The sequence below is a fragment of the Typopeltis vanoorti genome, chromosome 10, assembly GCF_054136105.1.
Source record: "Typopeltis vanoorti isolate ZY-2024b chromosome 10, IOZ_Tvanoo_1.0, whole genome shotgun sequence".
Classification (NCBI taxonomy): domain Eukaryota; kingdom Metazoa; phylum Arthropoda; class Arachnida; order Uropygi; family Thelyphonidae; genus Typopeltis; species Typopeltis vanoorti.
This window is the reverse complement of record NC_143558.1, coordinates 7,677,764-7,703,696: the sequence shown is the minus strand read 5'-3', so window position 1 is coordinate 7,703,696 and position 25,933 is coordinate 7,677,764. Positions and strand designations below refer to the sequence as shown.

The 25,933-nt window shown below is 36.5% G+C and overlaps 1 protein-coding gene across 2 annotated transcripts in view; it reads right to left on the bottom strand.

The window, feature by feature from the left end:
* Positions 1-386: 386 nt before the first annotated feature.
* BTBD9 (BTB (POZ) domain containing 9) overlaps positions 387-25,933 on the bottom strand; it is a 271,031-nt gene continuing 245,484 nt past the window's right edge. For both annotated transcript variants that reach the window (XM_090398752.1, XM_090398751.1), the window contains exons 10-12: positions 23,041-23,148; positions 12,590-12,668; positions 387-1,513 (exon numbers count right to left, since the gene is read on the bottom strand). In XM_090398752.1, the coding sequence (XP_090254878.1) occupies positions 1,379-1,513; positions 12,590-12,668; positions 23,041-23,148 (322 nt within the window). In that variant the 3' untranslated portion in view covers positions 387-1,378. The remainder of the gene's footprint in view (positions 1,514-12,589; positions 12,669-23,040; positions 23,149-25,933) is intronic.

The following is a 25,933-nucleotide window of genomic DNA, read 5'->3' as shown; positions in this document are numbered from 1 at the left end:
ACATCATCAAATTCCTGCCATGTACCATCAAGGGGCATACAGGATATGATAGTACCACATGAAAAATTTTTGATACATTGAAAGTTATATTCTTATTTTTATCTTGGACAGCTTTAATACACTTACTGAATAATGGTAAACTTTATTATAAGTGCACCATTATTCAGATAATGATTAAAGAAGTGGGGGGGGGGGGGGGAATCCTCTTTCCAGCAAGGATTATTTCAGTTGTAGCACGTGTTTTAATCAGGAGAGCAGAATAAGCAAAACTTTAATATAGAATATTCTGCAACATTGAAGTACAAAAAAAATTATCCATTTTATGTATTAGAAAAATTCTTTAATTTTATGTCATTAAAAATAAAGGAACAATCAAAGGTGACGCAAACATGTTAAAATGTATTTATCACCATAAAATACAAACATTCATCACAATGATGAGGTCTCAAATTTAAAGAAATACAAAAATTTGCAGAAGTAATAGTATGGTATTCTATTCCATGTTATGATAAGTAATAAATTATGTATACAGAGTTAAAATGTTTAGTCATACTAGCTAAAAAAATAAATAAAGCTATAATATTCAATGGTATACATATACCTTTCCTTTCAAATAGCAGTTTTAACACTGCACTCAAATATTAACCGGTTTATTATTTTTACAATGTTTACAATTATACAAAACATTTCATTTAAGTATTACATAAACAATGAGCTGAATTACTGCATTTCGAAAGAAGTTCTACATAAGGTACTGATTACAATAAAAAATACATTCATAAAGTACTTCTTAATGTAGGGAGGAGGGGGATTAGGTAAATAACATCAGGTATCGAGGACTACTAGACATCAGTTATGAATGTCACGGATTTAAAATGGAAGCACTGTCTACTAGTAAAACCATAAAAATAAATTAAGAAAACTAATCAAATAAAAATACAAACATCTTAAGAACACTTAAACAATTACAAACTATTTAAAATCATTTTAAAGCATGTACAATCTACAATTAGCAAGAATATCAGTTTTAGATAGTTGTCATAGAAAGCAAATAAACTGACAGATCTTGAAACTACCCAGCTTAAAACAAAACAAAAAACTGGAACATGTAAATCAGGTTTAAAAAAAAAAAGTAGCATGAGCATGACTTGTACATACAGAAGGATACATCACCGGCCCTGATATGCTTGACCCGAGTGAAATTCTTGTATGCACACAACTGATTATAGTGCAGCCAAATTTACCAGATCAGTCTTATCAGCAAGTGAGTTGAGTTAGAACTATTTATTACACAACACTGTACACAGATCTGAGCCTTGCTGTTGCTTTATACAGACTTCGATTTTCACATACTTTGCTCTTCATTTTGGCACTGTTATTACCTATTTCTATTATATACTGAAACTTCTGATTTGGGATCTTCTGTATTAACTGGTGATGTGTCTGATAATGGAACTAGGGTAGGAGAAGTTGGAGTCTGGGTGGGGCATTCGAAGTGCACACAGTGAAAAACCTATAAAACAAACAAAATAACTTTTTTTTTTCTCTCTCTCTTTCATTAAAAAGAGACACAACATTTTAGCGTAGAAATCATACAAATGTAAAACTTTTATTACTACATCTGTGAAACAGGAGCAGAATGCTGATGTCATTTACTGGATTTTAAGTGGTACCTGTTTTTTGAAAATGTGTTTAGTATAAATATGTCAGAATAATAAACGACAGATGGAAGTCAATTACATGTGACATATGCATAAATACAGTAGTAGCTACTTCAGTTCATGCACCACTGGGTGTCACATTCGTTCCAATTGGAGATAGCTCCACCTGAAATATTAAACTCATAAAATTTAAATATTTATATATTTAAATAAAAAAACTCATGCAAATGTTTAGTTAATATTTAAAACTGCCAGTAAGATAAAGTGGCCACTAAATTTAATAATCAATTTCAGCACAACTGGAAAAATAATAAGTTTACAACCATTTGCAGGTGTATCCCACCTGTGAAAGCTTGTAAGCCTATCATTTAGTACATCAAGTGAGCTAAGGATAATCAGTTTCCCCTACTCTAGATATAAAACATGCTACTTTTTTTCCTAATAAATGGTGATAAACACCAGTTAGTGAAAACTATCTACCACTTAGTTATTCACACACACATCCAAAAGCCACCACAGAATTCAAACCTACAACCTGTTGGTTAAAGAGCAGATATGCTGTTTGTTCTGGGGATAATTGTGCAAAGATGTGTAAGATGGTATAAGTTCTAATCACTTGCCTTAGTATCTCCCATAATGCAAAGCACATCTCCTTGCAGACATAATGCATAGCACTATACATGCCCACAAGGAGATGTGCTTTGCATTATGGGAGATACTAAGGCAAGTGATTAGAACTTATACCATCTTTACCACGAGTTGCCTCTGTCCTGAAAGTACTTCAGGTGCAAACCTTGTTTGCTAACACGTGGATAAAGGATAAAACCCAATATATAATTAGTAGCATAGCCAAGTGAAAAAAACTTCCATAATCAGTGATGCTAAAGCTGATGTTTCAAGAACACTATCTTGATTCAATAACAAATTTTTATTTTCCTTCTTTTAGCTGGAGATACATGCTGTTATCAAGAACTATCATTAATACAAGATACTGCTCTCTTTCCCTCCTTTTTTGAGTCAAGAATTTAAATTATAAGATGTTCACTTTGACAGAGCAAAGGTCACAGCTTAATCATTCAGTGGGAATTTTCTTTTTCAATTTTTGTAATAATATTTAATTAGATTTCTACAGAGATTAGATACTTCATGCTTTTATTGTTTTGTGTGTGCTAAGGATTTAATATAAGAAAATGTCAAGAAAAATCATGAAGCAAAAACCTAGTAAAAAAAAAAGTTGGAACAATGACACTGTTCATTATCATAACAACTGAACTTAGAACTGTTTTTTTGTCATGCAAAAATAACAGTTTTGCCTAATTTTGCCCAGCACCTTACCTTTGCAAGGATGCTGCAACAATTACTCTTTGGCTAGAAAGATGGTTTGGGTATAGTCTGGGTTGTGAGGAATCTTTTTAACATTTCCTTTCCCAGATGAAAGCATATTGGTCAGGCTCAGTCAGAGGTTGCAGGACCAAACCAAACTTTTCCATTAAAATGGCTCAAATAAAATGATTTTAACACATTTTAATAATGATTGTAAATGTCATTAAACTTATCAATATTGGCAGAAATAATCGTTTTCCAATTAAAAAATAGTTACATAAGATAGTCATCATACTGTTGCTACTTAAAACAGAATCAAAAAATTTTCACCAACCAACCTTGAAACTGGGATTAATTCAACAATTAAACTTACTGCACTAGAGCATATGAGACAAAATAAATAACCACAAAAGGCACTTAGTTTTTATATGTATTTGGTCGATTGGTAGAGCCTCTGCTACTAATGGCTCATGCACAAAAGTTAAGCAAGTTTGAGCGCAGTTAGTAGTTGAAAGGGGTTCAATCATTCTATGCTGTTGGCACACTCTCCCTCGATGAGTCTTTGGACTCCATGGAGGTGTCATATAATAATAACATACTGTTAAATTCGATGCAGCTAGTAGAGAATTCTTAATATCAGTTTGAATCATTTGATCAATAAAAATGATCAAGTGAAACAAAAAGTTGAGTCGTTTGTACTTCCCAAATCCCCTTCAGCCAAAAAGTATTATTGCTATCTGATGTGTTTTGCTCCTTTGGCACCCAAATATGATTAAATTTCAATAAAATCTATATACAGCCACATCACTGAATAATCTACATAGAGACAGATGGAAAAATCTAAAGTGTGCTTATAGATTTAATGTGCATTTTGCAAAAATGCAAGTTTTGATCATGAGAGGATAATGTGAATAGGAGAAATTTTTTAAAACTAAAATTTTCCAACATAGATGGGACTTTTTTTTTTCTGAAATATACTCTCAGGGTGTATCAGATAGGATAGTAATACAATGTTTCAAGATTAATTTTTGATCAACAGCTTTCTTCCAACCTGATCTGTTGTCAGGCAACTGATTTCATCTCATCTTTTGATTTTTTTTAAATTTCATCTTTGATTTTCTAGGGCATTCCCAAATGCTTTACTCACCATATTTTGATGTTCTCTGGGTCACTCTTTCCTGCCATTTTTTCTTTCAACACATGCTAATCTTTCATTTCTCATTTTTTAAAGTGACCACAATCATCTAAAATTACTCCTGCTTTGTTCTTCTTCCACAGTCCTCAACAGGCCCTTAAGCACCTATAACTATCCAATATGTCCTTCAGTTTCCTAACATTTATTCCCAGATGGGGTGGTTAATCCTCTAAATTGCAGTGTTCTCCTGGCTAATTTGCCTATTTTAAGGGACAAAAAAAAAATGTTTCTGAGAGAAAAAACCCTCCCACCTTCATTATAAGACTAACTCACCTTCCCTTGAAGAGCCCTGATAACATTTCTTTGAATCCTAGACAGGATTTGAATCCAGGTCTTTCCAACTGAAGGACATTGAGCTATGGAGGCTCTCAGCTCTGCTTACATATCCTTAAATATCAAATAGTTCTTTCCTGATATCTTCGCTTTTAATATGGTTCTGCAACTAATGCTATCTGATTACTCCTAATTTTTTTTTTTAAGAACTCATGTGACTGATCAATTGTTTTATTTCTACTCCAGTTCATTTTTCATTTGTCAAAATTAGTTTGAATACTGTCCTGTATCCTACTGGCTTGGTCAGTTTGAATGATTTCTCTCATGTTCCATATAAATATGTAAAAAATTTTTGCCCATTATCTATTTTCAAATTTAATTAAAAAAAATAGTGCCTAAATAGTTAAAATATATATCCCCTATATATTCATTTATTTAACATGCAATTTCTTATGTTACTATGGATTTTCCGACCAAATTTCTTATAGTAATTATTTAATTTGGCTAAAGAATCTTCAAAACTTGTTGCAGATTTATTAACAGGAAAATGGCATCTGCACAGAGCAAAGAATTAAGTTTAATATTTCCTACAGCCAATGGGGTGCTTAAGGGTCAAAGCTGTACAACTGAGAGGAGACCTCCACATAGCCTTTAAAGGAATGCGGAGAACCATCCAGGGCTTCTGACCTAATGTCCAATCCTCACCTTCTCGTGGTGCACCCTGTTGGGTATCTACTTTGATACTGAACGAACGAGGATGGGCTGGCAATTTGGGATTTAGCCGACCAAATTGTATTCTTTTGGTTAAACCAAAATAAAAATGATGGTACAACATGACAAAATTTCATGCCAGCTGGGGCGTCGCCCGGTTAAACAAGGACCCCCGTTGTTTTCGCCAGGGAACCAGGGCGAACAGCGAAAAGTCAGCTACTGGAACAAATCTGAAAACAAACCCCAACTCAACATCACCAGAGTTAAAGATCAGTACTATCAACATAAGAAGCCTGAATGGCAAAGAAATGGAGCTAGCTGAGGAATTAGATAAGTACCAGATCGACATAATAGGGGTGACTGAAACAAAAAAAGACCAAAACTGGTGAGATCTTTCTGAGCAATAAATACAAAATGTTATATTCAGGCAATGACAATCAAGGAAAAGAAGGAATAGCCATAGTATTCAACACAAAATACGAGGCTAATCTTCTTGAATGGCAGTCAGTCTCAAGTAGAGTAATGTGGGCAAATATAAGAATGGAGAACTGGACAATGAGACTTATTTGTGCCTATGGTCCCACAGAAGGTTCTACTAAGATAGAAGTGGAGGAATTTTTTGACGCTTTAGAAAAAGCAACTGACACAATGAAAAAGGAAAAGTTGGTCCTTGTTGGGGATCTAAATAGCAGAGTAGGAAATGATTGTGAGACATGAAACAATATTTTGGGAAAATTTGGAGAAAAGAGCAAAGCTAATAATAATGGCAAATATCTGTTGGATTTCTGCTCAGGACATGGACTGGTTATTACTAACACCATGTTCCAACATAAAATGTGCACAAATTCACATGGAGAGAAGAGGCTAGGAATAAGAAAAGTTTCAGTGACTATGTTATTGTTGATAGTGATGTTTTCTCCCTGGTGCAGGACAGCAGAGTGTACAGAGGATTTGAAATTGGAAGTGATCACTATTTAGTCTTGAGTAGGATAAAATTGAATTTCATATTGAAAAGAATAACATGCAAGAAAGTTTTAAAGCGAATAAAAGTTGAGCAGCTCTCAGATGTGAACTGTAGACTAAAATACAGAAAGATTATTGAAAAGAAAATGAAAGAGTTTGAGAACAGGAATCAAACCTTGGAGATTCAGTGGCAAACTCTGAAGAAAACATTGATTGATTCTGCCAGAGAGGCATGTGGTGAGGTTGTGTGCAAGGATAAAAAAATCAGAACTCCCTGGTGGACACAGGAAGTTAAAGAGGCAGTGAAGGAAAAGAAGAAAGCATATCAAAAGTTCCTGGCAAATAAGTCAGCTTTTACTCTTACAGAATACAGAGACAAATGTAAGAAAGCTAAACAGTGTGTAAAACTAGCTAAACAAATGGGAGGACTTTGGCAAGAATATAGAAAATAAATATCAAGAAGGTGGCAAAATATTCTGGAGGTTGTTGAAGAAGCTTAGGAATGGAGGAAAGAGCTGTAAAAGGAGTTAGAGATGATAAAGGTGACATGAAAACAGGAGAAAAAAAGATATCCTTGAAGTATGGAGTAATTACTTTGAAAACCTGCTAAATGAAACAAGCAGTGATGACAGCACAGTGATAAAAAACACTGACCAGGCATGCAGTCAGGAATACATATCCATACTTGAAGTAGAAAAAGCCAACAAAGGCTTGAAATGTGGAAAGGCAACAGGAGTAGATGATATTCGGCCAGAAATGCTGAAGTATGGTGGTATAAAAGTCTTACAGTGGCTGCACTGCATAGTTCAGAAAGCCTGGACAGAGGGACAAATTCCCGATGATTAGAGTAGAGCTCTCATAGTACCCATATATAAAAAGGGAAATAAAACTGAATGTGAGAATTACAGAGGTATTTCCCTACTGAGTGTTCCTGGTAAGATCTATGCAAGTATATTTGAGAAACAGTTGAGAAGAATTGTGGAAGAAAAGCTTGGTGAAGAACAAGCTGGATTCAGGCCAAATACAGGCTGTCAGGATCAGATCTTCACTTTATGACAAATAGTCGAGAAAGCATGGGAATATAACAAAGATCTGTATTTAAGTTTTGTCGATTTGGAAAAGGCATATGACAAGGTGCCAAGAGAGAAGCTATTCAATACGCTGCAGTTATATGGTGTCAATGGGGCATTATATCAAGCAATACTTAGTCTTTATTTGAGTTGTAAGTCAGCAGTTAGAATTGAATGAAGTACAGGAAGATGGTTTAATGTTAAATCTGGTGTGAGACAAGGATGTACATTATCCCCTCTGTTATTCATCATCTATATGGATCACATTATGAAGGAAAGTGGTATTAAACCTGATATCAAAATTGGAGATGTTAATGTCAGCTCTTTGCTTTATGCGGATGATGTTATACTTCTAAATAAATCCGCTACAAGTCTGCAAGATTCTCTGACTAAATTGAATAGCTGTTGTATTAGATATGGTATGAAGGTCAGCAATAAAAAGACAAAGACAATGAAAATAGGTAGAATCATTGAAAATGTCAACTGTGTTGTGAATGGAGAACCTGTGGAACAAGTGAAACATTTCAGCTATTTAGGCACGATTTTTACTGAAGATGGTAAATTAAATATAGAAATAGACAACAGAATCAGCAAAGCTGGTATGGTAGGAAGTCAATTAAATAAATTCATATGGAATAAGAGAGAAATTAGTCGGAACACTAAATTAGCTATATACAAGACAGTGTTCAAACCAGCTTTAACTTATGGATCTGAGAGCTGGGTCAGAAGTAAAACACTTGACCAAAGACTAGAGACCGCAGATATGAGAGTCCTGAGAAAGATTAGAGGCGTGAACAGATGGCATCAATGGCAATATCATATTAAAAATGAGGATATTAGGAAAGAACTTGACATTGTCAGCATCCAGGAATGTGTTAGCAGAGCTAATCTCAGGTGGTATGGTCACTTAAATAGAATGGGAGAGGAAAGATTAGCAAAACAAGTGTTCTCTGCCAGGTTTGCAGGAAAACGACCCAGAGGAAGACCAAGATATAGGTGGATTGATATGGTACAAAGTGCCTTAGAAGATAGAAATATAAGATCTGATAATGTTGGAGTCTTGACAAGTAACAGACTGATTTTTAGGAAAATTGTAGATAGGAAGTTAGTACTGATGTAATTTTTTCATGTAGTACTGTCATATCCTGTACACCCCTTGAGGGTACATGGCAGAAATTTGATGATGATTTCCTACAGCCAATTCTCACTAATAGCCAACACTTACTTGCTATAACAAATGCTGAAAAATCTCCAAAGCTCCACTGACACAAGGCTATTCTGAAGAAATCACTACTACAGCCACTATATTCACTTATCTGCTATAACACATTATTCCTGTTGTCCCTATCAGTTTGCTACAGTGAGCAAAAATTGTGCTTGGAAAATAGGAGTTTTTCACCTATTTTACTTAGCCTCTTCTCAAGTATGATTATATAATTCTTTTTTGTATCACTCAATAAGGAAATTTCTTTATGCTCCACATTCACAAAGTGAAAACAGTTAACACAGGAAAAATATTTGTACTTCTATAACTTGTTACAAGGACAAATTAAAAGTATGAAAAAAAAAAAAATGAAATGGTGCATGCCATGCATTACTACCATATGAGAAAGCAAATGCTATTCCAATTTAAACTGACTTCAATGAAATATATCAGCTTGTTTCCAGCAAACACTATGACTAGTGTGCCAATGGTATGGGAAATAAGACCAAGATATATCAGATTCCAAGTACTAATGTAATCTGGGTGTTCTTGAATAGTAATCTCATCAGAATGGTCTGTCTTTAAAATAAGACTGTTACTATATAACACAAAGTAAGGATAAATTTAAGGACTTGTGTTTTTTTTTAAGCATAACTTCACCTATGAAAGGTTATAAATCTATATAATACATATGCACTAGGCCAAGGATGTTTTTTTTTCTTTTTTTTCTTTTTCATAGCTTAGAAAGCCTGTTCTGGAGACCAAATGTGGAACTTCAAGCCATTACAGACCTCCAATAAGTGAGTTGGTGTCACACCAGGCAATGAAATTCATCTCCCATCAAAAAACAATTGCAAATATCTGCATGATTTGAACCCACAACCTGTTGGTTGGAGAGCAGACATGCTAACCACTTAGCCAACCAGGTTGGCATATCTATTCTGACATCCTTGATTAATTATCTTTTCTCTCAACCAGACCACAATCAGATATTAAGAGTGGCCATACCATACAATAAACAGATGTAACTGCTAATTGATGTGACCAAACATCTAAACAGAGGGCTATTGCCAGCCTGGTTAGCATGTTGACTTTCCAATCAATAGATTGTAGGTGCAAATCCCACTGTAAGCATGGATGTTTGCGATTGTCTTTAGGTGGAAGATGAATTTCATAAATCAGTGTGAGACCACTGCACCACTTATTGGAGGTCTAAAGTGGCTTGAAAAAGTATCACGTTTAGTTGGTCTCTAGAACAGGGTTTCCAGACTATCTAAAAACTATCAAAAAAAAAAAAAATCAACTAACAAATAGATCACGTTTGCAGTCATTCTTAAAAAAATGGATTACTCAAGACACCCTAAACTTGGTACAAGAAAAAAGAAAATTGAGGCTGAAATGTGACAACACTGAGGCAGCAGAAAGAGCATACAGAAAGAAGCGTAATGAGGTGAGAACAGCAGCAAGGATAGACAACAAAAATTGGTTGGAAAACCAATGTCAGGACATTCAGAAATATCATGGCAAATATAAGATGAGAGAAGTATATAAGTTGATCAGAAATATCAACAGAAAATAGCAACCTAGACATATGGCCATCAAGGATGAAAGAGGCACAATCTTAATGAACATTGAAGAAATTTTACAGAGATGGACAAAATACTGCAGTGATCTATATAAAACACAAACTGATCAAAACACTATAATACAGGTAACCAATGAATTAAAGAAAATATCACTGCCAATCACTGATTTTGAGAACAATATCTTGGAAGATGAAGTAAGAAAGACAATAATGAAATTAAAAACAACAGGAGTCCTGGATGATAGCATAATGGGAAAAATGATTAAAAATGGAGGCGATACCTTGTACAGGTAATACACAAAATCTGCAACGAAGTATGGAAGATCAGATGCACCCCAGAAGAATGGAAAACATCATTGTTGATAGTTTTAAATAAAAAAAGGAGATGATTTGGAATGCAACAATTATAGAACCATTGTGCCGATAAGCCACCTCTGTAAGGTATTATAAGAAATGAAAGACTAAAACGCTATATTGAAAAACATCTGGCAGATGAACAAGCAGGGTTCCGAAAAGATAGGAATACATAAAACAGATATTAGCCCTCCAACTAATTGCAGAAAAGGTACAAAGAATAAAAAAGTATTGGTTTCTATTACATTTGATTCATTCCTCTTTAAATGCTAAACGTTTCATAGAAATCGGCGCTCGTTATTTGTTTTTGAATGAATCCATTTCCAAAATCGGACTCTTTCCCTTCCAATGGGCGGCTTGTTAACATGGCAGTCTACGGGAGACCAGAGCAGACGCATTTTTTATGTGAGAGGTACCCCGTGTTCGTTCGCAACCGGATGTGACATCACGAGAAGGGGAATGAAACCAGTTGAGGTTAGGAGGAGGAGGAAAGCATCTCGCTGGAACCTAACCTAACCAACGGTCTACCGCCAGTTCCCGTACTGCATGTCACGGCGACGTCAACTTGGCGTAACTTCTGGTTTCATCCCCCTTCTGGTGACGTCACATCCGGTTGCGAACGAACACGGGGTACCTCTCACATAAAAATGCATCTGCTCTGGTCTCCTGTAGACTGCCATGTTAACAAGCCGCCCATTGGAAGGGAAAGAGTCCGATTTTGGAAATGGATTCATTCAAAAACAAATAACGAGCGCCGATTTCTATGAAATGTTTAGCATTTAAAGAGGAATGAATCAAATGTAATAGAAACCAAAGTATTTACATGCTTTGTGAACTTTCAAAAAGCCTTCAACAGCATTGAATAAAACATCTGGGCTATACTGGAATCATATGATATTGATGCCAAGCTAATTTGCCTAATAAAAGAAATTAACTGCACAGGTGGCTGTCAAGTTAGGAGGTAGACATGGAGCCTGGTTCACCATTAAGAGGCACAAGGCAGGGAGATCCAATATCACCAAATATCTTCATTTCATACCTGGAGAAATTGATGGACAACATCAGAAATGAGGACACAGAAATCTCCATTGGTGGAATAAGACTTGAGTCTCTTATTCAACCACCTGTGCTTTGCAGGTGACTGTTTTACTTGAAGATGGAGATGGAATGAAACTTGAGCAAATGATACATAATCTAAATACCTGGAGAGATTGATGGACAGAATAAGAAATGAGGACACAGAAATCTCCACTGGTGGAATAGAGAAGGGAAAAGATATGGATTGAGGATGAATATAGAAAAAACAAAAACAATGGTTTTTCTTGAAAGGGAGATTGGAAAAAAGATTATGGTAGATGGAAAGGAACTTGAGAATGTGGAACAGTTTACCTAACTTGGAATTTATATAACATATGATTTAAACTTTAAAAAAGAAATTAAAAAATAGAACCGCAATGCTAAAAATCCACAGACAAAATTTGGAAGAGTAGAAATATCAGCTTAAAAACCAAACTAAGCGTTCTTAGGACATTCATCTTTAGTAGTATGTTATATGGTTGTGAATCTTGGATAATGACAAAGGCATCATAGAGAAGAATACTGGCTTTTGAAAGAAAGTATTGTGAAATTCTATGAACTGGATGGACTCAGAAGATAAGAAATGAGGTGTACAGAAGGATACAACCAAAAGAGAGACTGTTCCAAAAAATCATACAAAAAAAAATTAACTCTTTGGAACATATTTTGTAGAATGTCAAGTGACAAAATTAAAGTCACTGGTGTTTGGTCTAATGAGCAGAACAAATGTCTGATGATATTAAACACTGGTGTGGGAGGACTCTTCAAGAATTAAGTCATGCTGCAATGAACAGACATCACTGGGACAATATATTCAGACACCTACAGGCATTGCACCCATGGTTTGTGATGATGATTATGATTAGTAGTGGTAGTATATGTTGATGTTGAGATTGGGTTTGTTCCCATAGCTTACTTTTCACTGTTTTCCCAGGTTCCCTGAAAAAAAGCAAAAATTCTGTATAATGCTCACAAAGCTGCACTTCATCTATCATACTGAACTAGAAGCATTAGAAGAATATCCTAAAACCAAAAATCCTAACCATTTGGAGCACATTATACTTTTAAGTCTTATAACATGTAAATTTTCTTTTTCTATTCAAGTTATAATTTATTTCATGTTAATAAAATTAACATTTTAAAATTATTCAGATATTAATCAACAAGTTTTACCTCATTGGCTGTATTATGTGTGCCAACAATTCTGATGAATACAACTGGCCTTTGTGGAAAATGAACTGCTTGCCATGACCTAAAATAAAAAAAAAATTTTTTAAAAACTTTCATTTAAATATAAAGAATGTATTTTAAAGATGTGTTTCAAAGATATTATATAAGTTAAACTCCCATTAACATACATAACTATTAAAATCACTTATGCTGCATACATTATATAGTACAATGTATACCATCACTTGTACAGTATACTTGGGTTTCATTGCTGTGTAAGGTCTGTGCCCCTTAAGGAATGAGTGTGTTGAATCTGGTCATAGGATCAGAAGAGCTAGCCATAACCAAGGTGTCCACATTGCCTCCAATTGGGGAGAGGGATCATGCAGATTTGGAACATTGCAAAAACATATGGAATATGTTTATCAAGGAGTATGTGTGAGAGTTATAGGTGGAAGCTTAAAGCAGTGACGTGACATAAAAACCTCCAAGAAAAGGATGTTTGCAGTGCATGGGAGCTAGTCAACAGGTATCTGAAGGAAGCAATATCAGACTGTTATACAAGGTCAGGAAAATAAGATGGAGTAATATCATTAAACAGGTTGGAGTAATATCATTAAACAGGAGCTACAAAAAAGAAAATTTTGAGAAGGATAAATAAGGAGAAAGTTGACCAACATGGTAAAGAAGCAAAATCAGATTATGAGAAGAAATTAGCTCAGTAGGCTTCAAAGAAATTCCAAAGATTTCATTTGCTATGTTGCAAGTAAGAGGAAGAATGATTCTATAAGGATAACTTCAACAAGTGATGATAGTGAAGTGACAGAAGCAGACAAAATAGTTGAGTTTTGGAGTCAACACTCTGCAAAAGTATATCATCCAAGTGAGGTCATTGCTGTGACAGAATGATGTGAGAACAGAGGTTGATGACATGGAAATACTTAGGATATTGCAGACTCTCACTGTAAATACAGATGTGGGACTAGATGAGATATCAAGCTTTACAAGTATGAAAAAGGGAAATGGCAATGGCTGACTAGGCTGTTTAATTTAAGTCTCAGCTCAAACAAAGTTCCAATGGAGTGGAAAGTAATTCCTTTGCATAAAGGACGCTCTAAGACTAAAGTAGCAAATTACAGAATAATCGATATCTCAGGAGTGGTGATAAAAATACTGTAAAAGTTGGTCAAAAAGGGAATTCAGGAATGGGTAGATAAGAATACACTACTCTAAGAGAGGCAACATAGCATTGTGAAGAGTCAGTTATGCCTCAGTAATTTACTAACTTTTTTTATAATAGGTGACAGTGAGATAAAGGAAATGGCTACATGGCGATTCTGCAAAGGCAGTTGACAAAATATCACATGAAATTCTGTTACGCATATTAAAGCAAATGGTAATAGGTATCAATCTGGCAATGTGAATATGAGGGTGACTGATGGACATATACAAAAAGTAGCATATGGAGGAACAGAATACAGGAGAAAGTATGTGACTAGTGGTGTGGCACAAGGCTCTATGCTTGGACCACTACTGTTTATTTGGAACATAAATCATATAGGAAATAATTTGAAGAGAAATATTCAGTTGTTTGCTGATGCCAAATTGGGTAAGGTTAATCGAGACAATGCCAATGTGGAGAGCTGCTAAAAATGAGAGACCATAAGAGAATCTTTCTCTCGTGATCTTAAATAGAATTTAACTTTGATGTAGTTTCTAAATAATTAATTAATTTGTAATTTTATCTGTATTTTTATTTTTTTTTTCACTAGAGGTTATGCCAGTAGAATAACCGGTGATCAAATCATTGTTTCTTTAGCTTACTGTGTGAAATGTAACTCAGCTTGTCCTTGTATATATTCCAGATGATGATCTTTATATGAAGGTCGAAACGTCAGGAAATTAAAATAGTTATTTATAACATGGTTGTAAAGTCCATAATTTCTAAAATGAATAACAGGTAGCAATTTAATGTGTGGAGAAATAAAGTTATGGATTTTGGACTCCATGGAGGTGTTTGTACAATAGTAATTTACTAATTTTGAAACTAGAGAGAATATAAACATTATTTCCAGAAATTTTCCTAAGGTTAACTGTTGCTTTCTATTGGTGGGAATCTTGAACTAATTTTCATTTTGTGGAGCTTCCAACTCTGAGATTACATAGGGCAGTGGACATTTATGGAGTTTTTGTCACATGAAATGGCTATAGTTAACGATATCCTTAGCATTGTTTTGTTAATTTGTATGTCTAATATTATGGCTTTTTCAATTTGTGGGGTATGCTTCTATTCAAGTGTGGGCTGTGATTTCTGTGTTCTCAGATCCCAGGATCCAATTCACCTTGGAGAAAGAAAAGTATCCACTTCTAGACACCCTAATTACATGCCCACCTGATGGATCCTTGGCATTCTTAGTTTATAGAAAACTAACACACAAACAAGCAGATTCACTAGTCATACCTCCCTCTTCCCAACAATATGGGATTATTAAAACCTTGCACACAGAGCAAAACTGATTAGCTCTGATAATAATGCCTTATTCACTGAACTGAAACACATTCACAACGCTTTCTTAGCCAATTTCTACAAATTCCAGCCAAATCAAAAGATTATTAAAACCCCAAGTCACCGCCCTCCCGCCCCCAAACACACACACACACACACACACATTTAGAAAAGACTACACCAAATCTGACCATCCTATATATCCAAGGCATATCTGAAAAACTGACAAATTCTAAAAAGATACAACCTAACCATAATAAATTTGGTTTAATCCTTTATCCAAGTGTGAGCAAACAAAGTTTGTGCCTGAAAGTATCTTCGGGATTGGGGTAAGGTGGTACAACACCAAGCAACTAGTTGCCCGGTGTTGTAGGTAGAGATGACCTTGCTAATGCTTCTGCCTGGTATCTCCACGTGGGCCTGGCTCCCACTGAAGAGACCTCAATAAATGTCGAAACTAGTCTGGGTAGTGGCCCTTCCCTTAATGCATAACATTATACATATCCGCAAGGAGATGTGTTTTGCATTATGGGAGATACTGAGATAGGAGTGATGTTAGCTTGCTCCACCTTTGCAACGAGTTTCCCAGTGTTGCACCACCTTACCCCAGTCCTGAAGATACTTTCAGGTGCAAACTTTGTTTGCTCACACTTGGATAAAGGATTAAACTAAATTTATTATAGTCTAACCAAGTGAAAAATAAACTTTCAACAACCTTATAACCATTTATAGAATATAAAAAATCGGTACCCCTTAGTTGCTAAAGACCAGCCACAGTCCCTAGACCTCCTAGTTGTTTACCAGGTTCCATACAGTTGCAAACTGTCGTATTTTCGCTAAACACGCAGGACAGTCAACATCAGAGCTGCTGAACATAAAGAGCACATCTAGTCCCCCCCCCCCCCCCCCACACACACACTAGAGTCAACTCAGGGCTTGTTGTTCATGCCTTAGACATCGACCACAAGATATTATGGAAAAAGGCCACCTTATTCCACAAAAGTAAATTCAAATACAAAAAACTGTTCCTGGATCAGACTCAGCCTTAAGAAATTACCCTAACGTCAGTATATATGGTCATCTAAAACAGCCTAAATTTATATGGTCATTTTAGATGACCAGTATGTATGGTCATCTAAAACATCTAAATTTGAGGCAGTTTCTGCCTCATCCTGATCCTGAGAATTTCAACCCAACAGCCAAGAAATCCAATCCAGCCCAGTAGGGAAGCACTATTTTAGGTTTTCCTTTGTTGTTTCTGCTTCAAGTCACACTTACCCTATGTAGTTCCTGCGTGTACATATTAATTTGTTCTTTGTTCCCTGAAGATGGCAATTTAAGTTTAAAATATTGAAAACATTAAGTTTTCCAATTAATATATTAATATAAATTAATATTCTTATACACATTATCATTGCTAATTTCCTTAAATAATAAGGTCAAGGATATCAGCATGTATGCTAAAGGAATTTTCAGCTGAAGCGGTTATGCCCATAACATGTTTGTATAATGAGTTTCAGCATAGAATATACCTCACAAGAATGGAAATATGATAGTGCCATTGTACAAGGGTGGTGCCTGATGTGTCTTACTAAAAAAGATACAAAAGATTAAGACTGAGCAGAATGTTTCATATCAGAAAGCAGAGAGGATGCTTACAGAGAGAAGTCAATATCATCATCAGGGCCAGATGTTTACTGCATAAGCTAGACAAGCTGCAGCTTAGAGCTTCTAATTATTATTATTATTATTATTATTATTCAGGCCTCCAAGGAGTCAAAAGACTCATCGAGGGAGGTCCTTTCTAAGACAAAGTCTGTCAAGACTCATCGAGGGGAGGTCCCCCCTGAGAAACACAAAGTTTATCATACCACTCCTTAAACCCACTGACCGTTCTCGCTCCCACCACTCCATCAGGCAATGCATTCCACGGCTCAACCACCCTCCACACAAAGAAACCACTCCTTACCCTCTTGCTCACAGTTTCCTTTCGTAACTTCCAGGGATGGCCTCTTGTCATCACTCCTTCCCGCTGCTCAACCAAGCGAAAGAACTCCAAAGTGTCAACCCTGTAACCACCTCTCAACAGTTTAAAAGTCTCAATCATATCACCTCTCCTTCTATCCACCAAACTCTGCAGTCCACATTCTCTCAGCCGATCCTCATAACTATCCTTGTACAGTCCTGAAACCATCTTTGTCATCCGTCTTTGTATCCTTTCCACAGTTAATTTATCCCCTTCAAATCCTGGGGACCAAATCTGAGAACAATAGTCCAAGTGTGGTCTGATCAGAGACTTATACAACGGAATGATAACCCTCTTATCTCTGCAGGTCAGTGTCCTTCTCATAATAGCAGCAATCCTCTGTGTTACCTTCACCACCTTTGCAATATGTCAAATAAACTTCAGGTTTCTATCAATCATCAACCCCAGATCTCTTGTCTCCCCTACTTCCTCCAGTATAACTCCTCCCATAGAGTATGCAGCATCCCATCGATGTTTCCCAAACCTCAAGACCTTACATTTTGCTGCATTAAACTGACACCCCCATTCATTTGCCCATCTATCTAGCTTATTTAAATCCTCTTGCAGGGCTACCACATCTGCACTATTACTAATAATCCTTCCAAGCTTCGCATCATCCACAAACAACTGAATATCCCCCTGCAATCCACTGGCTATGTCATTGATATAAAGGTTAAACAATATAGGTCCTAGTACTGAGCCCTGTGGGACCCCACTTGTAACCTTCTGCCTCCTGGAAACTGCTCCACCATACACAACTCTCTGATACCTATCAGACAGCCAATCCTGAATCCAGTTGACCAATCTGACATCCAGACCCATGTGCTGCAACTTAAATATCAGCTTATCATGTGGCACCCTGTCAAATGCCTTCGCCAAGTCTAAGAAAATTGCAGTATATGCCTTTCCCTCATCTAATGCTCTTGTAACTTTATTATAAAAGGCTAGCATATTGCTAAAACAAGAGCGTCCTTTCACAAATCCATGTTGATTCTCACAGATAACATTACCCTCATCTGCCCAATGCTGTACACAGTCCCTCACTACTTTCTCCAAGATCTTAACAACTACTGATGACACACAGACTGGCCTATAATTAGACACTTCCAGTCTGTTACCACCCTTATGCAATGGCACTATCTTACCTTCCTTCCATTCCCTGGGCACCTTTGCCAAAGCCAGACTTTCATTGAAAAGCCACGTTAAAGGTATTGTCAATTCCCTAGCACATTCTCTCAAAACTCGTGGCGAAATACCATCCAGTCCCACAGCTTTACTGACATCCAGAGTACTCAGTATCTGAAACACACTCTCCTCCTGTACCTCCAGATCTCGTACCAGTCCTATCCCTCTAGCATTAAAACTGACTCCTCTAGGATGAAATACTCCAATAAAGTGTTCTTTGAACAATTCCACTATGTCCTCTGCATCAGTCACTCTATTCCCATTTTTATCCCACAATATCATTCTTCCACAGTCATTTCTCCTCCTACTGGCCACATAGCTAAAAAATTCCCTAGGATTTTCTTTGGATCTTAGGGCCAATCTCCTCTCATATTCCAGTTTCGCTTTCCTTACCACACGAGTCACTCTTCTGGCCTGTATCTTATATTCCTCATGCATCTCTTCACCTGTCTCCTTATATCTCTTCCATAGCCCCTTTTTCGCATGCAATTCCTGTTTAATATTGTTTGTCATCCACTTTACTCCAAATTGCGCCCTCTTCTTCACTCGTGGTATACAACTTACCATTGCTGATAACAAATATTCTTTCACAATTTCCCACGCACTGGTGATATCCCGGCCTTCCAATTCCTCCCTCCATGAAACTTCCCGAAGTTGACGTCTAAGACTATTATAATTACCTGCCTTATAATTCCACATAAGTTCCCGTCTCTTTGATACTCCTGCATGTCTATTCATTTTCCAAGTCAAAACCATATGGTCACTCTCTCCAACTGGTGGGAGAGACGTCAACTCAGTTATTATCAACTCTTCTGATGCTATAACCAAATCCAAAATTCTTGAACCTCTTGTTCCCTCTGTTACATGTTGCCTAAGACATTTGTCCCTCAAGAATTCTAGAAATTCCATTCCCCTATTGTTACATGCATCTTCCTCTCTCCAATTTATACTACTGAAGTTAAAATCTCCCATAACAATCATTCTTCTTGCACTTGCCAAACTTAGCTGTCTAAACATCTCCTGGTCCCCATCCTCTGTGCTCCTGGGTCTGTAGCAACACCCCACTAAATATCCTGTCTTGCCTACCTCTACCTCACACCATACGCTCTCAAACTCATTTGTCTCACTTCCTTCCAAATTCTCCACTCTTAGAGGACATAGGTCATCACTTATCATAAGCAGCACCCCACCACCACGCTTTCCCCTCCTATCCTGGCGAAAAATGCTATACCCAGCGACTTCTATTCCTGTTTTTATATCCCCTTCTGTCAACCATGTCTCAGTGATCGCAATAATTTTTGGCCAGGCTGATGCTATCTGCTCCACCAATTCCTCTCCCTTATTCCGGATACTCCTGGCATTAGTATACAGCATATAAATGCCATTGTTTCTATACCCAGCATTATCCCTTCTAGACTCCACTGGGCTCAGTCTTACCTGACATTGTCTCCCTTCTCCCAAGTATCCATTCCCACAAGAGGCCACCCCTGCTATCATCCTCCCTGGGACACACTGACTCGTTCAGAACAGCAATCTCTCCAGATGCCTACGTCCTTCCTCATTCAAATGTAAACGGTCTCTCGCAAACAGCTCCTCTCTTTCCTCAAACGCACTCCAAGCATCCACATATACCAGTCCTCTCTTGTCACATATTCTCGCTATTATGCCATTCAATATCACCGCTCTTCTGCTCAGTTCATCATTATCATACCTAGGCAACACGCACACTATTTTTCCTCTCTGTCTTCTTCCGTACAGTCTCAAGCAAAAATCTCATATCTCTCGCTGCCCGACTTACATTACCACTCAAGTCATTCGTTCCTACCATCACAATCATCTCATCCACCCTTTCACTTCTCTTAATTGCCATAGCCACCCTTTCTATTGTTCCTCCTGGCAAACACTCCTCACGCATCCTATCTTGAACACCACGGATCATTGAGTCACCATACATTATACCTCTTACCATTCCATCGCTCCTATTGTTTCCATTCTCTCCTCTTCTTTCATTCCCATACCTCTCTCTTCTACTGTTTCCATTCTCTCCTCTTCTAGCACTCCCATACATCTCTCTCATTCCCTCTCTCCTACTGTTTCCATTTTCTCCACTTCTAGCACTTCCATATCCCTCTCTCATTCTGTCTCTCCTACTACTGTTTCAATCCGCTCGTCTTCTAGCATTCCCATACCTCTCTCTCATTCCATCTCTCCTACCGTTTCCATTCTCTCCACTTCTAGCACTTCCATATCTCTCTCTCTCTCATTCCGTCTCTCCTACTGTTTCCATCCTCTCGTCTGCTAGCATTCCCATACCTCTCTCTCATTCCCTCTCTTCTACTGTTTCCAATCTCTCCTCTTCTAGCACCCCCATACCTCTCACTCATACTCCTTAAATTCTCTCTCTCTCTTACTCTGATTCGCCTTGCATTTATCTCTTCCATTCTCCTAATCTTATCTTTCATACTTCTGCTCTCATTCACTAGACATTCCACCTCCTCTTTCAACTCATCTATCTCCCTCTGCAGGTCAGTCACTCTTAATCTAAATTCACTCTCCCAAACAAAACCATCTCCTAAACTTCCACAGTCACTCACACCTTCCACACTATCAACCATTATTTTCTCATTCTCTCCTATCATACTACTTGTCTTCCTACATTCATTCTCCGTTCCTGGAGCAACAAAGTCGGATATCGATATATCTAATGTACTTATTTCCTCCAACTGCCTGCATTTTGCGCACATACGCTCTCCACTCTCTTTAACAAGCCACATATGTAATTCCCTAGAAGCATACATGCCGCAAGTACTGCATGCCACAAAGTCCCTTATGATATTGCTAATAATTGAGTTCTTAAATGGCGGAGGACTTGGCGTTACGCCACTTGCGACTGCTGCTGAATCCACCATCATTCCTTACTGCCGAGTAGCGTAATCCTTAATAATTATTCAATTAATAAATAAGAGGGGGAAAAAGTACAAACATCAGAACATTTAAGTACTAATATAATTAAATAAAATGAAATATAACTAAATACAGTAACTTAGCTTTGTTTTGTCTTCCACCGTTACACGTTCGATTCTGACGGTACCAACATATATTATATCGCGACAGCAACTAACTTCCGAAAAACAACCACTGAAGTACACTCGTATTCAGAGAAACAATTCAGCACTCAAAAACGTAGAAAAACGGGGAAAAAAACGGACTATTCACCTATTAAAAATCACTTTCTTCTGCACAGCTCAAATTCACCGCCACGTGCTACGGCGACGCTAGCGCCACTTTCTGGGGCCTCTTCCTGCTCAGTATCTCTTGAGTGGTAATGAAGATTTTAGAAGTTAGTCAGAACTCTCATAGAGAAATAAGAGTATGAACAAGCAATGTTTTGCAAAAAACAGCATGGCTTTCCTAAAGGGAGTTCATGTTTGAGCAATTTGCTCATTTCATGAGTGGGATAGAGGGAATGCACATACTGATTGATACTTAAGGCCAGATTTATGGTTACTATGGCCCCTAAGCTATAACTTTGAAGAGACTTACAATGGCACTATCATATTTCCATTCTTGTGAGGTCTTTCCTATGCTGGATGGATTTTAGGTTATCTGTGCTGAGGAGAAGGTCCCCATATAATGAGAAGCTCTAAGCTGCAGCTTGTCTAGCTCATGCATAAACATCTGGCTCTGATGATATTGTTGACTTCTCTCTGTAAGCATTCTCTCTGCTTTCTGATATGAAACAGTCTGTTCAGTCTTAATCTTTTGTATCCTTTCACCTTTAACTTCCTGAGAGTAGTCTTGATGTCCACCATCACAATTTTACATTTAGGCTTCGAGTAGCACATCATTCATTATAATGCTTTTTTCTTCCTTGCTGCTAACATCAGCCACATATCAAACCATAAACAGTTTAGGCATGTTTTATTTTTGACATTTAAAGCACTAAAAACTGATTAGGGGTGAATGAATAGACTTACAAGGTAGTTTTTCCAGATAAGGGATGTTTAGATATATTGAAGATAAGGATGATATTCCTAGTCAGAACCAGATTACCATCGGTAAGTATAAGGATGAATTTACAGTTGTCATCTTATCTTCAAGCTCAGAACATCAAATAAATCACATTCTGATATCACCTCTCTAGAATAGTTTTATGGGCATTATTATGTTATTATAATTGGTAGTAGTTCTTAGTGTTGCATGAACTTCTATGAATATCACCAGAGCATGGATTTCTATCTAGTTTGAAAGATCCAGAAAATATTTCTAAAACCCTTTTGAATAAAGGGTGATATTTTCCCTATTGACCAAATACCTATGGTATGGATGATGAGGAACAACAGTGCTTACAACCAGTCAGATGTTTTCTGTACATGGTTAGGCCTTGAAAATTTTGAAATGAAGAATGCATACTCAAGGGGCCAATTATGACAGTCTGCAGAAAAAGAAAGCAAAAAAAAACTTGGTAGAAAATAAGTAAAGAATATGGGAATATAACACAGAGGAAGAAAAAAGACCAAGTCTTTTTTTGCTTTTCTTTTCTCCAGACTGCCATTTTTGGATCCAATGCCATTCCAATATTATTATTATTATTATACACATAACATATTACCTTAATGCAAAAGAAATCTTTCTGTTCTCTGTACTATTCAGAAAGCAAAATAGAAAATAAAAAAGATATAAGCCTTTATCCAGTTATACCAGTATAACACAACAGATCTAAGAAGCGTAACCTACCTGCATGCTTCTTCTTTCTTATCTGCCACTATATGCCAATACTGTTGATCAGTGGAAATTTCTATATAATAACTGTAACTTCGATCATCACAGTCCCACAATAGTAACCTAAAGTAAAATATGAAATTGTTTTAATGATGGAGGGAGGGAGATAATTGTTTCCTAAAATGTTACCCTCAATAAATGTACATGATACTATGTCAAACAATTAAATTTATGAGTACTAGGCTACCTATCAATTTTTTTTTTTTTAACAGATTGCTATTTCTCAGATCTTCGATATGGTCAAGTTATTGCAATTTTCAGTCTTTCGAACAGTGCTATCTAAATCTTGATTATCCTAGTATTTTTTTTCCTTTGAAAATAGCTGTTTTGATAACCTTTTCTTTATCTTTCTGCTTAAACACTGTAACCCAAGTTAATTCTATTCATATGAGGGTGGTCTGAAAAGTTCTCCACCTCAACCATAGATGGCAACATTATCGGCAAGTTTTTTTTTTCTAAGTTGGTACATCTGTTATAATCATCCATGTGAAATTGCAAGTCATTATATCAAGTAGTTTGTTTTATACAGCTGTCTGAAGCAAAAGTGTTGTCTGTATCCCTTGAAATGGATAAAACTGAGTATCGTGTGGTTATAAAATTCTTTGTTAAAGAAGGTTTACCACCTAAAGAAATTCATTCAAAGTTCATTCAAGTTTATGGGCACTTTTCTCCTTCATTTTCAACAATTATGAAATAGGCTGGCGAGTTTAAACATGGTTGTACCAGCCTTGAAGATGATCTACGTGAAGGATGTCCAAAAAGTGTAACATCATCAGAAATCATTGATCAAGTGCACAATATGGATTTGGATGACCAGCAAGTCAAAGTGCATGAGTGCATAAAATTGTTGAGCCTATAGGCATGTCAAAAGAATGTGTGGGATATATTTTGCATGAAGAACTGCAAATGAAAAAGCTTTGCGCAAGATGGGTCTGCACTTGTTCACAGCAGATCAAAATGCACTCACATGAAAATCTCCGAACAGTGCTTGGAGTGTGTTTTGTGTTTTTGTGAACAGCAATGGAGAGGTAAATATGACCTCTCCATTGCTTCTGCTTTAGTATCACCACTCTGGGTCTGCCTCCCATTGACGAGACCTCAATAAAGGTCGAAACCGGTCTGGGTAGTGGCCCTTCCCTTAATGCATAGCAGTATACATGTCTGCAAGGAGATGTGCTTTGCATTATGGGAGATACTGAGACAAGGAGTGATGAGAACTTGGTCCACCTTTGCTACGAGTTGCCAAGGGATGTACCACCTTACCTCAGTCCTGAAGATATTTTCGGGCACAAACTTTGTTTGCTTACACTTGGATAAAGGATTAAACTAAATTCATTATAGTCTAAACAAGTGCAAAAAACTTCCAATATATAAAAAATAGTTTTCACTTCAGAGAACAAATTAAAGATAATCTTCAAAAGTCTGAAATGATGCCTTTGATATAGTTTCATTGTTTAGAAATATACTTCAAGAAACTACAGCTTTTATAAGTAGCTTTCTCTGTTCACATTGTGAATTTGTTCAAGTTTACTATATCAATGCCAGCTATTTTACTGGGTTAATGGAGATCAAAAGGTACTGTGATGGGTATTCCTATATCACCTGCTTTGGCTGATTATTTTATGGAGCATTTAGAGGATCAGATTTTTAACACCATTTCTCCTCAACCTCGCATTTGGTGTTTTGTGGTGGCATTATTGCAATCTAGTCTCTCTGGAACATAAAATTAACTCCTTATTTGCATCAAGTTCACTACTGAATGTGAATCTAACAACAATCTTCCCTTTATGGATACTTTAATATATCATAACTCTGCTGGTGATATTGAATTTTGTTTTTACAGGAAGCCATCCTTTACATGCAGATATAGCCACACATCCTCACATCATCCTTCACAAAAAGTAGGCATTATAAAAACCCTTGCACCAAGCACACACGTTTTTCCGAGTCTCTTCTAGTAGAAGAATTAAATAAAATAAACTTACTCTATTACTTAATGGATACAGAGAGACCGTGATACAGGAAATATCTGATAATCATCAACCCTCTTCGAGACTTCAATCTGATGTTAAAAGGATCAGCATACCCAACTTTAAGGAATATCTTAACAGCAAGGACCCTTTGCAGATATAACTTGCACCCCACCTTCAAACCAGCCCAAAAGTTGTCATCTTTCTTTCCACCTATCAAAGATGCATTATCACCTTTATCCTTGACCTGTGACCAAAACAAGTGATATTATACGCATGCTGTATGACTCATTCTTAACTCATTCATAATTTAAATGTGACCAGTTTTTCTGTCTTCTCCCTGAAAGAAGATCACAACATAGAGTGAAATGTATAGGATTAATAAATTATTTAGTTTTCTCTTACATATGCGAAGCCGTTATTCAAAAAATATAGTTTGTCTAACATGCATGTCTCTATTAAACAACTACTAAATAAATATTAGTCTTGAAAACTTGAACAAAAAATTATAACCAAAGTTATTCGCTATAATGCAACTGTTATTATGGATTAAATGGATAACTGAAGAAAAGGGAAACTTCTTAAAGATTCCTTTACGTACCCAATCGCATATTGGAATGCTATCAAATCTCAAAAGAAAAAAAAGTATATAAATTATAAAAAAAGTTTCTTGACCAAGAAATTGCCAAAAAGCTAAAACCTTATATCAGATCGCCTTGGATACACGTGGTCCAAAATTCACAAACATGATATCCTGCTTCTAACACTTTGCAGCACAGACCTATAGATTTGCCAAACAATTAGCTAAATTATTTCCCATTCCCCTCATGAACAACTCTTCCTCCATTACAAATTCTATTCACCTTAAAATTTTAAGA